The 17,658-nt window shown below is 37.6% G+C and overlaps 1 protein-coding gene across 6 annotated transcripts in view; it reads left to right on the top strand.

The window, feature by feature from the left end:
* NALCN (sodium leak channel, non-selective) overlaps window positions 1-17,658 on the top strand; it is a 290,775-nt gene that overhangs the window by 148,739 nt on the left and 124,378 nt on the right. For all 6 annotated transcript variants that reach the window (XM_036893731.2, XM_036893732.2, XM_036893733.2 and 3 more), the window contains one exon: window positions 930-1,121. In XM_036893731.2, the coding sequence (XP_036749626.1) occupies window positions 930-1,121 (192 nt within the window). The remainder of the gene's footprint in view (window positions 1-929; window positions 1,122-17,658) is intronic.

Below are 17,658 nucleotides of genomic sequence, written 5' to 3'. Positions count from 1 at the left end.
TTAGATAACAGGCTATGCAGAAATAACAAAGATCTAAAGTCTTCCATAAAATAGCAGTTTGTTTATCTCAAGGAGTTGATGTCCAAGGAAAGTAGGTGCCTCTGCTCCGCATGGTCATCCAGGAAGCAATCCCATTGAGTTGGATTGAACATATGAACTTCTAGACAAGGAGTTGATTTCTGGTCAAAGGGGCTACTCCAGTTGTTTCCATTTCCCTGCCAGAGGAAGGCATAAAAAGAATATTATTGCAAGTTTATTTAAAAGAATATTCACAAGTGTATATGCCAAAAGCTGCAAAAGTCACCCCCTTTCACCTTCGATGCATCTGAACCTGGTCCTCTGGCCACACCTAGTACAACTGGGGCTGGAAAATGTAGCCTCTTGCCTTAGGTTGCCATCTGTTAGGCTAAAGTTCTGAAAGCTTTATTATTTAAATGAAGGATAGCATATTAGGGTGTCAGTCTCAGCCATAAGTAAAGACTCTTTGATAGAAGGTTCTTAAGAAAATTTATGAATGTACAATAATACCTAGAAAAGTTTATTTTATAAGACAATGAATATAGCTGATTTTAAACTGTTTTCTTCTACATTAATTAATTAATTGTTTTCCTCTACTTTTGAACATTAGAAAAATGTCCATTTATTTCAACAATATGTATTAGTTAATACCACTTTGAATTATCACATTTATGTTAAAATGCTTAGTTGCCACCATTTTCCTTAATTCATTTAGGATTTATTGAGTTCTGGCTATCAGGCAGGCACTGAGCTAGACTGATATCTTTGTTACTGTTACTTTTCATCTCTAACAGCTCAGATAGAAAAGTACAGTTTTATAAAGTACTATGAAAGTGGGTTTATGCATGAACTCATTTAAGATATCGTGTAAGTAAATGACCAAGTATGTATGTTTTTCTCTCCCACGATAGGTTCTTCGGGTAGTTCGACTTATTAAGATTTCACCTGCATTAGAAGACTTTGTCTACAAGATATTTGGTCCTGGAAAAAAGCTTGGGAGTTTGGTTGTATTTACTGCCAGCCTCCTGATTGTTATGTCAGCAATTAGTCTGCAGATGTTCTGTTTTGTTGAAGAACTGGATAGATTTACAACGTTTCCCAGGGTAAGAATAAAAAAATGCAGTCAATTTAATTAATTATTCTCATTTCAGTAGTAATGATTAACATCAAAGTGATTCACTTCAACAGTCGTTCCAAAATATTGTCATGTCTTCAATAAATTGGAGTAATTCAATGTTAGTACTAAAAGTTGGCTTTTCTGCAGGGTGCAGGCATATGAGCACATCTTAGTATTGTCAGGTTATTTATCAGTTCTAAAATCCTGGAAATAATCGAATAGAATTAGATGTGGATATAAAGATGGAAGCTGGGTTCTTAGCACCCACAAATGAAAATAGAGCAGTTTTAAAATTAAGTGTTTTTGTGTTTGTGAAACTTAACATTTTGAAATTTATTTTATAGTTCATATTTTTATGTCAGGCATAACCTAGAAGGGAGCTTCTGATTTTCAATATAGTAAAATTCATAGACTCTTCAGATTTGAAATGTCTTTAGAAGAATCATCTAGTTCATGCTTTTGCATTCTCATTAGAATTCACTTAGTTAAAAAGGAAATTAAAAATCTGTCAATCCATGAACAGAACTCATGTAGAAAATATAGCCCCTAATCAGAAGGATCCTGAAATTTAACTCCTTATGTATTTGGAAACATGAAAAAATATAACTACCAAAACAAAGAATGCATACTTTTATCATAAGCTGATATAGTAAGACCTATTGTATGGGAAGAGTAATCTTGGGTTAAAAACAGCATTTAAAAAAAATTTTAATAATCTTTGGGGACAAAGATGTCCTTACTGACTACAAATAGACTAATATAGCCTGGATTATTTGTTTTTTAAATCTTGTGCTAAATTTGTTATTCATCGCCAAGCATTTGTTGAGTATGTATAAAGAGCCAGGCAATTTTGGTGATCTTGGAACATACACACAATTAAGTCCCCAGTCCTCAAGAAATTCTTAGCTGAGGAAGGTAAACAGTAAGTAAACCTAAAACATGACTTTGGTAAAGGCAAGCACAAGGTTCTCTGGGAACCCAGACGTAAGGTCTATAACCAGGAATGGAAAAATCCAAGAAGACTTCTTGGAACAGGTGACTACTGAAGAACAGTGGAAAGTAACCAAATGAAGCGTAGGATGCAAAGATAATAAATAAGCCTTAGGTCAGATCAGAGTTTTGCCAACAAATGAGCTTCCCCCACCAAAAAGAAAAAAAACCTTCAGGTATTTTCAAAATTTTTCTGATATTGAAGTTGTGAGTAAAGGCTATAGGCTTGTATTTAAAAAGCGCTGCAGATAAGAATCTGCACTTCATGTCATATAGGTCTGATTGCCTATGATCCGTCTACCACTTTTTAGCTCTATGACACTGGACAAATTAATCTTTAAGCTTTTATTTTTTTCATGTCTAAAATCGAGGTAAAAATAGTCGTTTCCTCATAACCTTGGGTGTCATGAATAATATATAAAAACCACCCAACTCTGGGCTTAGGAATACTTTTTTTGAAGTGATATTCTGCATAATGTATTTGAAGTTGGTTGTGTTATGTATCTGCATAAAAGACAAGGTTGCTTTAGAGCCAGCCAGCCAGCTCAGCCTCTTGAGATTTGCTCTATTTTCCAGCCATAAGAATAATCAAGTAGCATGAAATTTTCAGACCTCCAGTTACTCAGTTGCGCCTTTCTGCCTACTTTGACCATCTTAATGAAAGCAGTCCGGGGACGACAGGGCGTCCTAATCAGGGATTCAGAAGCTGACAGTGTTGACAATCTATGCGTGCAAAATGACTAGAAGGAGTAGATTTTTCCTTGCACATGAACATAATTAAGGATTATACCCCTGAAAAATAACCAGACTTTACAGGAAATGTTAAAAATATTACAGTTACAAAAAGTAGTCATTATCATTGCCAGTCAAATAAAGCCCCATTGGTTAGTGGTACTTGCCTGCTAGGAAATCATCAGACAGCTGGTTAAAAACACAGGTCAGTCAATGTGAGATTTTATTTAGATGCTCGGTGGTGTGTCTTCCTCCCACCTTTGTCATCTGACATCTCCCTCATTATCCAGTGGTTGGGTATTGAGGTAGGTTAATCCCAGCATGAGCCAAAACACACACATTAGGAGAATAACTTTTTTGTAAGAAGATTCTCATGATGCATCCTGAAGTAAAACAGGAGCTTTAAAAATCAACAGTTGTTTATATTAACTTTACCTGGATCCAGGCCGTCTTGAAGGCTGGCTGCCACCAACATACAGAGATCTGGGATGCAGGAGAGTAAAGTGTGGGATCCCGGACTCTGGGAAGAAAGGAGGAGGCCAGCAGAGGCAGGAGGAGCCAGACTTGGCAAAGGGACTCCGTGTGTGTGTGCCTAGGAAATAATTTTTCAGTGGCTGTTCCTAAAGCCATGTAAGTGAAATATTCTCTCCAGGGAAATCAGACCAAATGTAAAACTAAACACTGGTTTGATTGGACCTGATTATGTCGGGAGCCCCAGCTCCCCACTGTGAAACCATTCTAAGGACCCGACATGGACACGCAAAGATGGTTTCCCCATCCAGATTCCAAGAAGACAATCCTGGCAGGAGAGCAGAGGAAGCAGCAGCCTGGCACTCGAGTGACAGTCCAGGGCCTTGACCCTCTGACACAGCCCCACCCCCACTGAAAGACCTCAGGCACTTCCTGAAACACTACGAGGTGAAGGGATCCTACAAGGATCTCTCACTTGCATTATTCTACGGATTCTCTGTGGGTCTCCCTGCCTCTTGACCACACTTCAGTCCATTCTCCATTTGCAGTAAAATACTCCTTCGGAGGTGTGAATCGTCTCGTGGCACTCTCCTGTTGAAAGTGCTCCAAGGTCCCGCTCTCCTTAAAGTAATACATTTTAATATGGTTTTTAGAATATCTTCATCTCTGGCCCCAATTACCTCTTTGGGCTCACATTTCAGGATTCCCCCCACCATGCCCTTCAAGAGCAGAGAGGCCATCTATCCTGCCCCCTAAGTCCTCCATGCTTAGCACAATCCTTGACACAGAGTGGCTGGTGAACAGGTTTTTGAATAAAGAATGAGTAGTAATTCCAGACCAAAGCAAACGTCAGCCATTCTTCACACTGTATCAGGTCAACAAGCCAGACTGTTTCTTTCACCTTGTCGGTGCCTCAAGGACCTCCAAAGAAAGATGTGGAGAAGACGGCTGCATGATGGGAGTGGCATCTACAAGCCCAAAACAGCCAAAGCTAGGAGCAGCAGGAGACTCCTTCAGAGGGAGCCCTCAGGGGAGCGTGGTCCTGCCAGCACCTTGATTTCAGACTGCTAGCCTCCAAACTATGAGAATAAACTCCCATTGTTGTGAGCCACCCAGTTTTGGGTACTTTGCTACAGCAGCCCTAACAAATGAATGTAGTCACCTGCTCCATGTGTTCTTCACGTGTTAGCAAAATGGATGCGACATTCCAGGCTTTGTGCTAAAATCTAAAGGAAGAGTGAGGTCGTCTCTGCCTGGGTCTCCTTAAGAGCAAGGACACCTCTCCCAATACCATCCCTCACTTCCCCCAGAAAATTTGCTCTCCTCTGTCATTGGCAGGATTGGGTAACTCAGTCATTCCTAAACAAATCATTGGCAAGACAGCTAGAATCAAAATGATTGGCTTAAGTTAATCACATGAGGAGACAACCACACAACCTCTAGTGTTCAGACCCAAAATCGGGACAAGATTTCTCTCTCTCACCTCTTCTCCCCAAAGCTCCTATGTGACCTGTACAAACAGGTTTTGTAAATAGTCACACAGTCGGTGGAGGCTGGTGGTTAGCTTCTCACCAGAAGCATCTGGGCCCCAGCTCCTTCCCAAGATGCCTCACAGCACCTGCCAAGCCACCAGCAGAGCACCTGGCAAGCAGTAGATTCTTGTTTACCCTCCTTTTATGGCAATAGCCACTTTCTGTCACATGCCATCGGCATTTGTACAAGGTCTTAGCACCTCTGCTAGACCACAAGTATCTTGAGGTTGGCACTACTGCTCTGTCCTCTCCTGATACCCCCTGAAGGACGTTTAACACTGTGCTGTGGGATCCGAAGCATCAGGAGGTAGAAATGGCCAGTGGAGCCTCAGCAGAGATCCTATGAGTTGGAGAAGGGGAGCTTGAAATTTTCCAATGGAATAAAAAGGATATATTGATAGAATTTGATGAAACTACTTTGTGATCTCAAGCCAACAACTTTCTCTTCTAATTTGGACCAGACATTTTACTGTGCAGAAATAATGAAGAGATCGAGTCCTGCTGTGAGGCACTATCCCACAGTTCCTGTTCTGTTGGGGCTTATAGGTTGTATTGTAAGAGGAACAACTAGGTTAACTTCTCAGGATGCAACAGCCCCAACAGGCCATAAGACCTGTTGGCATAAGCAAGAGGCAACAGTCTTTCTGTTATAAGGACTACAACAAATCGCATGCTTCCCATAGCTGCCTAACAAAAGTTTATGCTCACAGTTTCAGTACGGTTTTGTTCAGTTTATCCCTCCACTTAGTGTAGAAAGCAACGTGCCTCTAAGTTACCGAAACACATGCAGAAAACACCCACTGTCCATCTTTAACCAGCTCAGTATCTCTATTCCTTTTAATTTTTCACTAAAATAAGAATAAATAGACCTGATTTGTTTTGCAGTTCTACAAATGGGGATAGTTTTTATTCATAAATAATATACCCTCCATAACATGAGATACTTAACATTTTAATATTATTTATTTCATGTTTTCTGAATTTGCATTCTCTAAATGCTAATTATATGCTCCATTGAATTTTTACTTATAAAGTCATGTCCAAAGCAGTTACACATGATGAGTAGTAAATGCTATAAAATATTTAATCACAAATTAATTTCCCTGTTTCTTCTTGCCACCAAACTGGCTGATCATGGTTTTAGTTGTACTGAAAGGATTACTGAGGAATTTGAAGGAAAAATTTGCTCCTTAATTTTTTTCATCATTTTCCAAATGGAGTTAGTTTGACTAAATTTTTAATAAATTCAAGGATTATTTTATCTTCAAAAGTATTATTATTTCAATTATTGCTGAAATCATTAATTTTTATTTATTGTTTTCTTTCATGTATTTTTAATTTTTCATGAAGTAGACAAGCAAAGAGATATAAAAATTATTTTTATGTAATTATATATAATTAATATATTATTAATAATTATGATTATATCATGTATTCTGTGACCACATACAGCTTAACAGGCACATCAGCATGGATCTGAGGTCCTTGAGCACTGCCTCCCCACTGATCCCCTCCCTTTCTCATAGAGAACCACTTTTCTGAATTTGACGTTTATGCTCTTGGTATATTCCTTTATGCTTTTAGGCAATATGTAGGCATCACCTGAAAATCACAAATCTTTTTGCATAATTTAAAAATTATGCAAAATTTTCACTGTTTCTTCTGCTAATTGCTTTTTTTGCTCAACACTATCAGATTACCAGTATGAGTATATGTACCTGTTATTTCATTTATTTTCCTCATGGTAGAATATGCAACTATATATTGCATATATTATGTACATGCAGTATTCATATAAACACTGCACAATTTATTTTCCCATTCTCCCGTGTGGTTGTTGAATTCTAGGATAAACTGCCAAGATAACTGATCAAGTGCCTAATCCCTTACTAATCGCTAACTGGGAGTCAATCAAAAAGATTACCTTGGGTGGGCCTTCCTAAAGAGAATGATTTAAAGCAAAAGAGAATCTTGCGGCTGACTTTGAAGAAGCAAGCTGTCGTGTTGAAGGGCCTTGTAGCTAGAAGCTGAGGGTGAACTCACAGGCTGTGAGAAGCCCCCAGCTGACTGCCAGCAAGAAGGCTGGCCCCCCAGTCCTGCAACCACAGGGAACTGAATTCTGATAACAACCTGAATGAGGGTAGAAGACCCCAAGCTCCAGACGAGACCACAGCCCAGCCTACACTTTGACTACAGTCTTGAGTCCCTAAGCAGAGAGCCCAGTTTGCCATGCCCACTCCTCTGACCTACAGAGTCTATGAGATAATAAAGGAGTGTTGTTTTAAGCTGATAAATTTGTGATAATACGTAACATAAAGAGAAAACTAGCACAGGCAGATTTTGGATGTTTGATGCTACTATTTTGTGACTCCAAATGGTACTGCTTTGAACACTGTACATTAATGTGCACATGGGAAATTCTGCACATCTGAACATGTTTTTAGTTGTTATGAATAGAATTGCTTAGTTTCAGAATAAAGCAATCTTCAACTTTAACGGATATTGATCAACGTCCCTAAATACTTGAACCGGTTCATCTGCTGGCAGCAGTAGGTGAGATGTTCTCTTCTTCACCGCTCAGCAACACTTGGTCTTGCCAGGCTGTGTTTTGCTTTGAACACTGAGCTCTTGAGTTAACCTGAAATGAGTGGTGTAGCTGCTGTGAGATAAGGAATAATATTACCTTATTTCCCTTTGGGTGACCCAGTGTTTCTGTGCCCCTTAGTGGCTCGTCTGTCTATTCCCCTCTGGTCTGCGGTGTCAGCTCTGCCGTAATGATTCGTGTGTGCCCAGGTCAAGACACATGAGCTCCCTTTGCTTTTCCTTTTGACACTGAATTTTTTTTTTCTTGCCAACCTCCAGTGAAACCCAATACCTGTCCAGCCCTAAGTCGCTGTTAGCAGCTCCCACCTTTCAAGGGTCCATGGCTTTGCCCCTTGTGTCTGACACATTAAAAACCAAAGTCTATCAGTGATCATAAACCTGCCAGGCTTGCCTTTTTTTAATGTGAACTGCTTATTAATTTTTGGTCCTGGGGCTTCCATTGTTTTCTTGGGATCTTAACTAGACCTTGAGAAGGATGTTTGTTGCATTTTATCCAGAATTTCCTAGGGTTTTTAAATCATTTTTTTTCCATGTATGATAAGATACTAATAAATTCACTAATAAATTTTTGAGAATGAAAAAAGCACCACTCTGTTGACTCTGTGAGATGGATGGATTCATTTTTGTTCTATAGACATAACCTGAGGCCAGGCACCCCCCAACATCTGTCTTCGCCATCTGTAGCCTTGCATTTCTTTGCATTTGTTTGCATTACAGATATTGCCTCTTCTTGATTCTCTTATCCTTGTGTTTACAGTCCCCTAATCTGCTATGCCATTGAAATCCATTTTCCATAAACATCTGATACATCCATTCACAGTGAAAAGCTAAATAAATCTTGAACCTGTTTTGCTCTTGTTTGTAATTCTGTCCACATTCTTTCTGTGATGGAGCTCTGAGATGTACACACGTGAACATGTTCACTCACTGCCCTCTTTAACTTATGACGTAGTCAAGAATATAAGGAAGAAGTCATCTGACCCCATAGTAGACACATAAGAAAGAACTCAAATAAGCCAGAAGGTAAAATATTTTATTAGAGATGTCCTGGAGAGTATTTAAAAATTCTGGAAACCTACTATGGGCCAAGCACTGTTTCCAAATACCATCTCATTTTAATAAGCGGGAGAGCTTACTTTCAGGCAAGGTGTGCAAAGCTTTATGAAGAGTCATTTTCAGGAGTGCATGTGATTTCAACAGATAAGATTTGGGTCATGGCATTAGATGAGAGTGCTGCATAGAGGAAAGACAGCACGAGAGAGTCAGAGAGATGGAGACTCACAGGGCATGGAGGGCGACAGAGGAAGGAGCTATAGCGTAGGTCTGGAGCCAGATGAAAGTGTCTTCAGAGGCTGGGACAGTGACACTCGGAGCCACTGAAGATTGCTACTCTGTCTTACGTTTTTCTAGAGAATAGCAGAAGAGCTACTTTGAGGAAAGTTCTACCGGAAGAAATGTTATTTCTCTTGGGAGGTATTTTCACTGAATAAAATTCATTTTTATTGACCAAAGACAAAAATTTATGGTCATTTGAGGAATTTGAAGCATCTTCAGGTCAGGAGTGGAGGTAACATATTTTTTTTCTGTGAGGCCATTACTGTGTCAAATCTTCCACAGTCTCTTAAAGTCAGTCCCATCTGAAGCTTTAAGCTGAATTACCATCCATCCTAGACAGGGCTCTGCAACAGAAACTAGCAATTTGCTTTAAATTTTAAGGTAATTTAATGATATAGCTTAATGTAACTATAACATGCCTCCACAAAAGCTGTAAAATTTGTTTCCTTTCCTCTATAACATTGAAGGGTTTTTTTTTGCTACTACTTGAATTTATTTTTGTGGTGATTCATCAGTGGCATGGTGATAAAATATCCTGGCACTTCCTTTTAAAGGATGATTTTAATGCCAGCATGAGTCACACAGAGATGGCTATCTTTTCCTGTTGTTGTGTGTTGATGTCTTTGGTCCAGTGAACTGCACTTATCAGAATTATTACATTCCTTGAATAAAGCATCCTTGTATTCCAACCCCTAGTCCCAGACATGCACCCTTTTGGGGAGGACCTTTTCTGCACCTCATCATATTTTGATAGTCTACCAATCAATTTACTGCAGTTTTCCAACTATTAATTGTCACAGTGCTTTAATATTATTTTAATAATCAATCTACTCCATTACACCAACTTCAAAGAAAAAGTGATAGCCACTAATGAGGAACATTTGTCTCTGTCAGTAAGATGAGCTTCTGTAAGCACATTTTCATGGATGAAACTGGAAATCTGCTTACAGAAGATTGCTGAGCCTTGCCTACAAAAACGTACAATCTATAGTCAGACATTTCAGCTGCTCTCTGATGGCTACCTACAATTCCCCATCAATAAAAACAGAAAAATAGTATTTTAGAGGATCATAAGGAGGGTTAAGAGGTATGATATATGAAAACTAATTAACCCTGTGCCTGCAGTGTCACAGGCAATCAACAAGTAGTAGCAAATATTGTTCTTAAATGGCATGGAAATTCAGCTTCTTAGCATGGCACACTGAATTCTTAGCAATAATCAGACAGCTGACATACTAGGGTCTGTCAGGAAATGATGGGGGCAATAAGTGAACAGTAGTCGGTTTTCTGTATTGCATTGAAAGCTTAAAAATAAGCCCCAATTCCCGTTCAGAATATTCTTTTTAGTCATCCCTTTGCAACCTCCCACAAAAATGCATAAAGCAAAGAACTGTCTTAGAGAGAACTAAGACCAACTGGATAAATTACTGACAGAATCTGAAATAGTTTATCATTAACTATTCTGTATATGGGACTAAACGCACTTAATGACTGACATGAGTAACTCTCGGTGTCTCAGTGAACCCTAAGACTGAGCTGCCTACCTCTGCAGACGACTCTCTCCAGCCTTCCCAAACAGAGAAGACCGTAGATCAATTTTTAAACCTTAGTTTCCGGGAAGCTGATGGAATAAAGCATGTGTGTTTATGTGAGTGAGTATGCAAGCCGCTGAATGCGTGTGTGCAGACTGCAGACCTCGGGTTGTGGGGGGGAGGAGGGTGCTGTATGAGGCCGATGCAAGTGCATAGGTGGCACTCTGTATAATCTTCCACTCTGTGGAACAAAAGGGGGAAAACAGTGCAGGTGGCGACTAGATTCAGAAAGAACCGTGGTAACTAGTTCAGGCTTAAGTCTGTAGTATTGCTTCTGTTGTTTTTGCTATTATTTTAGTTCATTTGCATATAGTGCCACTCAGAATCCCAGGAAAAAAGGCAATGGGCAACAGACAAAAATTCCCACCTCAATCCAACAGAAAGGTACTGGATAAATTTCTGCAAGAAAAACTCTAGAAATCTAACAATAAAGTGTGCATATTAACATAAAAGACCAAGAAGAGAATTCCACTAACAGACAAATGCCCCATTTCCTGTCTCTTTGGACAAGCTGCAGTCATTTCAGATTGAGGAAAAAGAGGAAGTAAAATCAACAGGGGATGATGAATCAGCGCAGCACAGTAAGGCGAGGGGACACGACTTCGGAGCGTGAGGAGAAATGTACTTCCGCATCCTGCAACTGTATGGAAGTTATTAAAGTCGTCTTGAAACTGATGCCAATTCAATTATACATGAAAACAAGTGTTTACTATACGTCATTCCAAAAAGAATATAATGTGCCCAACAAGGGTTACAGTCAGGTCAGCTAAATTTAAGCAGAATTTAAAAAGAATTCGTCTAAAGGGAAAACAAAATCGAAATTATGATGGAATCAAAAATGAAGCCCAAAACACAAAGCCTCACCATGAGGACGTCCATGTTTCTCCGAGTTTGGACGCAAGTGTGACTCCGATTTTTCTAGCAAATACACACATATAGATAGGCAAACAGTGATTCTGAGGTAAAACAAACTAGTTCCTAGAGAAGCATAATTATTCTTGATTAAGTCTAGAAAGACACTTCCCAGAAGTCATTGTTATAAATAGTAATAATTACCCTATGTGGGTACTTTATAGATGTGAGGCCCTTGAAACAAGACCTTTATAGGTGTACATAGATGTACACATGTGCATACATAGACATCCGCAGACATCTACTGCCATCCCCCAAAACAACCCTATTAAGGAAGTATTTTCCCCCCATTATAGATGTTATTTTAAAAAAGCAATGAGGAGCATCATCAAAAATTGGTGAGAACCAACAAGAAAATGTATAAGGCTGCAATAATTATAAGAGTATAATTTACGATTAGCATACAGATGAATGGGCAAACGTGTATATTCATTGAAAACATGACAAAGAAAATAGCACAATGAATGATTAAAAGACTACTTAATATCAAACAACTAATGTTGGGGATACCAGAGCCCCCTCATGCTATGTGCCAAAATACTTTCCTGAAAAATCAGAGCGAGGATATTTGAAATGTGAAAATGTGGAAAGCAAAAAGAAATATCTTTAATCTTGGATGTTCAAGGACTTTCTAGGCCTAAAAGGATAAATTTGGATTTTCAAACAAGTCAAAAATAAACACCATAAATAATTTTTAGAAAGAAAGGAAAATATGAAGATACCACCTTAATTTATAATGCAGAAAATGTCAAGTGGACAATATTTGTTCATCATTTTTGGTTTTGGCTAATGGTGATGCACCCAGCTGGCAGAATGCCACGTACATATTGTACATGGCAGTGAACAGTTCTGTAACTTTTCTGGAAATCAGTTTTTCATTATGAATCAAGACCCCACAAAAAGCATTTTTATCTTTGATCTAGTAATTGCATATCTAGACATCTTCTCCAAGAGAGTAACCAAAGATGTGCACAAAGATTGATCTTCAAAAAATACTCTTTGCATCATTAGTTACCATTGTGGGAATTTTGAAACAACTTAACTGTCCAAGCACAACAGAATGCCTAAATGAATTTTAAATGTGGTGGCATATCATACAGTTATCAAAACTGTATTTTTACAGACTAATGAGCTAAGTCATGAGTGACATTGTGTTGATGACAAAATATTTATCAAAAAAATATAATAAAATGTGTATTTGTGGCTGAATTCACTTTTATTCCAAATACATTCATATCTAGAAAAAACTGGTAAAATACTATGGATTTATTTCTCTATATCTACTCTTAACAGAGATATACAAGTTACATAATAAGACTAATTTTAGTTATACAGTAAGACTAATTTTAGTGTATGACTTGTAAAATCAGCTTTATTAAAGTCAAATAATTTCAATTAGATATTCATTTGTAAACAGCTACTAGATTTATTTTCAAGGTATTAGAATACTAAATAACTACTATCAAAATAGAAGCAAAGCTTTGAAATTTATGTAATAGAAAAGAGCAGACAATATAATTTGCAGTAAAGCTATTTGTGGACTTCAGTGGTGGAGAGAAATGAGAAATCAGAGCCCATTAAAATAGAGCAAACAATAGGCAGACTCCATTTCTAAAGTATAGGCTTTTTTAATAAGCAAAACCATAAACATTTCCTAACCCAGCTGCTTTTTATTTGAAGCCAAGTAAAAAAAAACCTTGTTCTTGTCCATATTTATGCAAACAGATAGTAAGAAAACAGTGTGTAATTTCCTGTGTAGACTGTGGTACTTCAGTTACAGAAGTTTTCTTAATAAATTCTCAACGTGCTTAACAACAGGACACACATCTCTGTTTTTAGGAGCAATGTCTATTTTGAATATGTTACTGAATCTTTATTTCACCAAAAGTAAAATGTCATCTTTCATCTGCAATTTTATAGCATATATTTGCCAATGAAACACAGCATTTAAATCATGAAAATTTAATATGACTGACATTAGCAAAATCGCTAATTAAGAAATAGGGCATAAATACTCCAAGAAACTTGACAGTCTGTTCTACGAAGAAAATTAATTCAGAAGTCTCCTATTTGCATAAATCTCCAGGTCTCATTTTCGCAGCTGTTTGTTCTGTCAGCTCGATGGTTGCATTTCAAAATTATTTTAACATAATCGGTGGGAAGTATACCTTTCAACTAAAAATACCATGCTCTGCAGGAAAGATTGTTAAGGAAAAAATAGAAGTTCATTCAGTTCATCTTGATATTTTTTCCTCAAGATAAATGTTTCTAATATAGGACTTTAACATTTAAGGTTTAAATGATTAGGGTATTTTTATTATTAAAGTAAATTAAAATTCTGTGATCACAGATTCTCATGAAAACGAAAAGGCTATGTCTTTTCATATGTAAAAATGTTAACGAGTCTAGCTTATTTTAGCAAAGAATAAAAAAAATACTGGAGACATCTATTTTTTATTAATCAGTTGAGCATAATGTGGAGTTTCAGATCTGTGTCCAGCACCAGGCAAGACAAAGGAGGTAACAGTTTTAAATATTATTTAGACCAGGCGTGTGTATTGTTTGTTATAGTAATTTATATAATGAAAGGAGACCGGAAATTGTTAGATCTTAAGATGTCTTTGTACCTGTAATGTCTGAAAGGACAGCAGGAATTTGAAATCAGTAGATCCCAGCCTAGACACCAGACAGCCTATTAGCTTCCTGCCAGCCTAGGTTAACCCTTTAACACCTCTGCACTTCAGTCCACATCAGCAATAAGAGCTACAATATGTAGAGTAACTAATTCACAGTTATTGCTACAATTACTCTAAATGATGGACAATTAACTGCTCTGGGAGCTGTGAAGTACCACATAAATAGTAGTCATGGCTCAGTGTCACGTCTCACATTGTTTTAATCTTACCCTGAAAAAATCCTAGAAAACTGTACAAATCCATGATTGTGTCTACATTGTCATTTATGGTGTTACATATAAAAGTTAACCCAAGCCTGGCCATTTAAAGAGAAAGAGGTGATCAGATACAGCTACATACGTTTTCCTAACCAGATAAAATTCACTGGTTTTTGCAAATGAGCTTCTTTTCCTTTTACTCTTGAAATTACATTTAAGTGTAGATTCTACTTAAAGTAATTTGCTGCTGGAATAGGCATACCGTTCTGAGGTCTGCTTTGCTGCTAATTGCGTTCAAGCTCATTTTGACATTTAAGGCCAATTACATTAGTCTCCATTCAGTAAGACTTTTCTGTAGTAGTCTAAAATTTGACCAATAAACAGGCTTTTTCCCCTCTCTTTTTATCATTTAAATGGCATGCTTGGCAACAAGCATACTTTAGGAATTATAAAAGCAAAATAAATAACATGGGTCCATGTTGAAAAAAATGGAAAGACTGCTTGGTCTTTCTTAACAATATACAAGATAGTCACAGAACTAATTAAAACCACCAGTGTTGACTTCTTTTCTTTCTAAATCACAAGAAATAAGATGAAATCATTTTACAGAGATGTTAAATATTTTAAATGTTTCACTTCTATTAACAGCAAAGGTGATTGATTTCAACAGATCTGAAACTGTAAGAGTTCATATATGTAAAAAGATGCATATGTGGCTCCAAAAACTTTATCCTTTAAAAGTCATTAATAACTAAGCTCTCTAGAACAGTCCCGAAAACCAAATTTGGTCAACATTCCACTGTCTTTTAAGATTTCAGTGTATGTTAAGACTCAGAGCACAGCACCTATTTTACTTTGCTCCCTGCTGTCAGTCCACTCAGGGAATTTACCGTTTATTTAGTAAATGCTCTGATGAGTTGGCAGCACCAAAGGCAATTTATAGTTATTTATTAGATTAATGTGACCTCAATGTATAGAGCAAGAGGAAGTCTTGGGAAAACTGCATATGAAAATAAGTTTAAAATGTCAGAAAACAAAAGGCTATGGGGAGGGGCTAGTAACCCTACCAGTTATTAAAATGTACAATTACTAGGCAGTTTGGAGATGAAATAGATTGATGGAAAAGACTAGAAAGTTTAGAAATAGAGCCGAAGGTGTATAGTATATATACATGATAAAGAGGATATTTCAAATTAGTGAAGAAAAGAGATTTTTCAATTATATTGTGCTGAATCTATTGATCACCTATTGAAAAATAAGATTAATGCCTGTCTCATTTCTTATACCAAAATAAATTCCAGACTTAAACTGATTTAAACAGTGACTTCTGGTTCATGTTAAACATAACAAAATTCAAAAACTGCAAAACTATTGCATAAAAGTGTGGGTACATTTATGTCTAATCTTGCAGTGAGAGAAGTCTTTTTAAGCAAAATAAAAATACCTTAAAGGAGTAGTATATAAGACCATATGGAAATATAAAATACATGTTTGCAAGAATACCTTAAATAGATAAGGAAAAATGAATGAAACATATATGACTGACAGAAGATTAGTTTCCTTAATTTATAAAGAGTTGGTGGAAACCAGTAAGGAAAGGATAAACTGTCAGGAGGATAGGAAAATGGCATAACATGAACCAATAGCTCGGAGGAAAGAAACAACTTCCTCTAGACCTTTCTCACCCACTTCTCTGCCATTTAAATCCTGTGCATCATCATCCTGAAAGCCAGCTGCCATCATTCCCCCCAAACTGTTTTTGCTTCACCCAAGAGGAATACACTGGCCCTTCTGACCTGCTCCTTAAGAGCGTCGCTATGTTTCTCCTCTACATTATGTTTTTCATTCTTCCTTTTCTTGGAGTTGACCATGTTCATCTTTTTCTTCCACTCTTGATTATAAATTGCTTAAGAGATGAAACCATGTCTTCCTCATATCAGTCTCCAAGACATCAAACCTTCGGTAGCCACTAATAATCCATGTTTGAATAAATAAACTAAGTGGATTCTACAGGGAGCACAGATCCCATGGATGACATATATCAACTCACATAGTGAAGTATCATTGGCAATTCAATTTCTGAATAAAATCTCAATAAAATTGATGAGGCACCCTTCATGCAGGACACAAATTAATTTTCAGCCTGTAATAGAAGTATCTCATGGCCCTACCTTTACTGGCTTATTCACATAAGCAGCAATAAACACACCAATTGCATTATAACAGAAAGTTTTGTTCTCAAATCTAATTCACAGCATCTCACAGTATGGATTTTCAGGTGGCTGAGCTATGCAGAAATGAGAGTTTACTTTGGGGGCTCTGAGAAGAGTAGAGGATAACCCAGGCGTTCTTGCCCTCATTGCTTATCTCACAGCAACTGGTTACGATCCCACAGCTCCCTGTTCCCAAGCACTTACCGAATGCATAATAGCTGAGTATTCATGAAAGCTAATGCAGTAGCTGAAAATAAATTAAGTTGGTTTGCGCCCAAGAGAGCTGAAAGGTGCTCCTGAACTTTTGGTCTTCAGGTGCTAAGAATAAATCTGTTGGACTTAATCACAAGCTTTACTAACACTTTTGGGGAAAGAAATCCATGTCCAGTAAAATTCCTTTTATACTGGTAGAGGTGTTAATGCTCCCCCAGTTGCTCTTGAGTCTGTAGGATATATACACACACTTTAACACCAGTAACATCTCCACTGAAGAAAATGCACAATCTGATATTTTTACGTGAATCATCTCTGGAACTTGTGTTCCTTGCCTTTGGATGTTATAAGTATTCAACAGGAAAAGAAAAATGGAGGAAAAAAATAGCTGCCCTCCATGATAAGTTCTGGCATACTTACAAGGTTAAAGGATGTGTTACAAATTCTCTGAGGCAGTTTCAGAATGAGGTAGACCTAACATTCTCTTAGGTGCCCTGGCAAGAAAAACATTATATTGTCCTAGGCAATGCTGAGTTCAAATAACAATAACAAGATACCTCGTACTTTCATGAACAAAGCACTGTGGGGTAATAAAATCACAGAAAAATTAAATCAAGGAGAAGTTAAGTGTTTCATACATGGACAAAGGATAACTGGAAAAACATATCTCCTAGTTCAAGATGCACTTAGCAACTCATTGCTCCTTTGTTCAAACAGGTCCACCATGTGCTGGGCGTTGAGCGTTGAACTTCTAAAAAAGCTAATTTAATTATCCCCGGTAAAGGAAACTCCTGGAAGAGCTTACTGTGTGATGAGGCCTGGGAATTAGTAGGTTCAAGACCTCACTGAACTCAGGATGCAATACTTGGAAAAATACTTACTTTAGAGTCATGATGGCCGAGTGCTCATTCTGTCAGCGCCACAAATAATAGAGTAGCTTTAGGCTCATTGCCTGTCATCTGTGAGCCTCATTTTCCTTATCTTCAAATATAAAGAGATTAGATTATCTGTAGGGTCCATTTCGGCTCTAAGAGCC

This window comes from Manis pentadactyla, chromosome 17, assembly GCF_030020395.1.
Source record: "Manis pentadactyla isolate mManPen7 chromosome 17, mManPen7.hap1, whole genome shotgun sequence".
Lineage (NCBI taxonomy): Eukaryota > Metazoa > Chordata > Mammalia > Pholidota > Manidae > Manis > Manis pentadactyla.
Note: the sequence above shows the minus strand (reverse complement) of the source record. Positions and strands in the feature narration are given on the sequence as shown.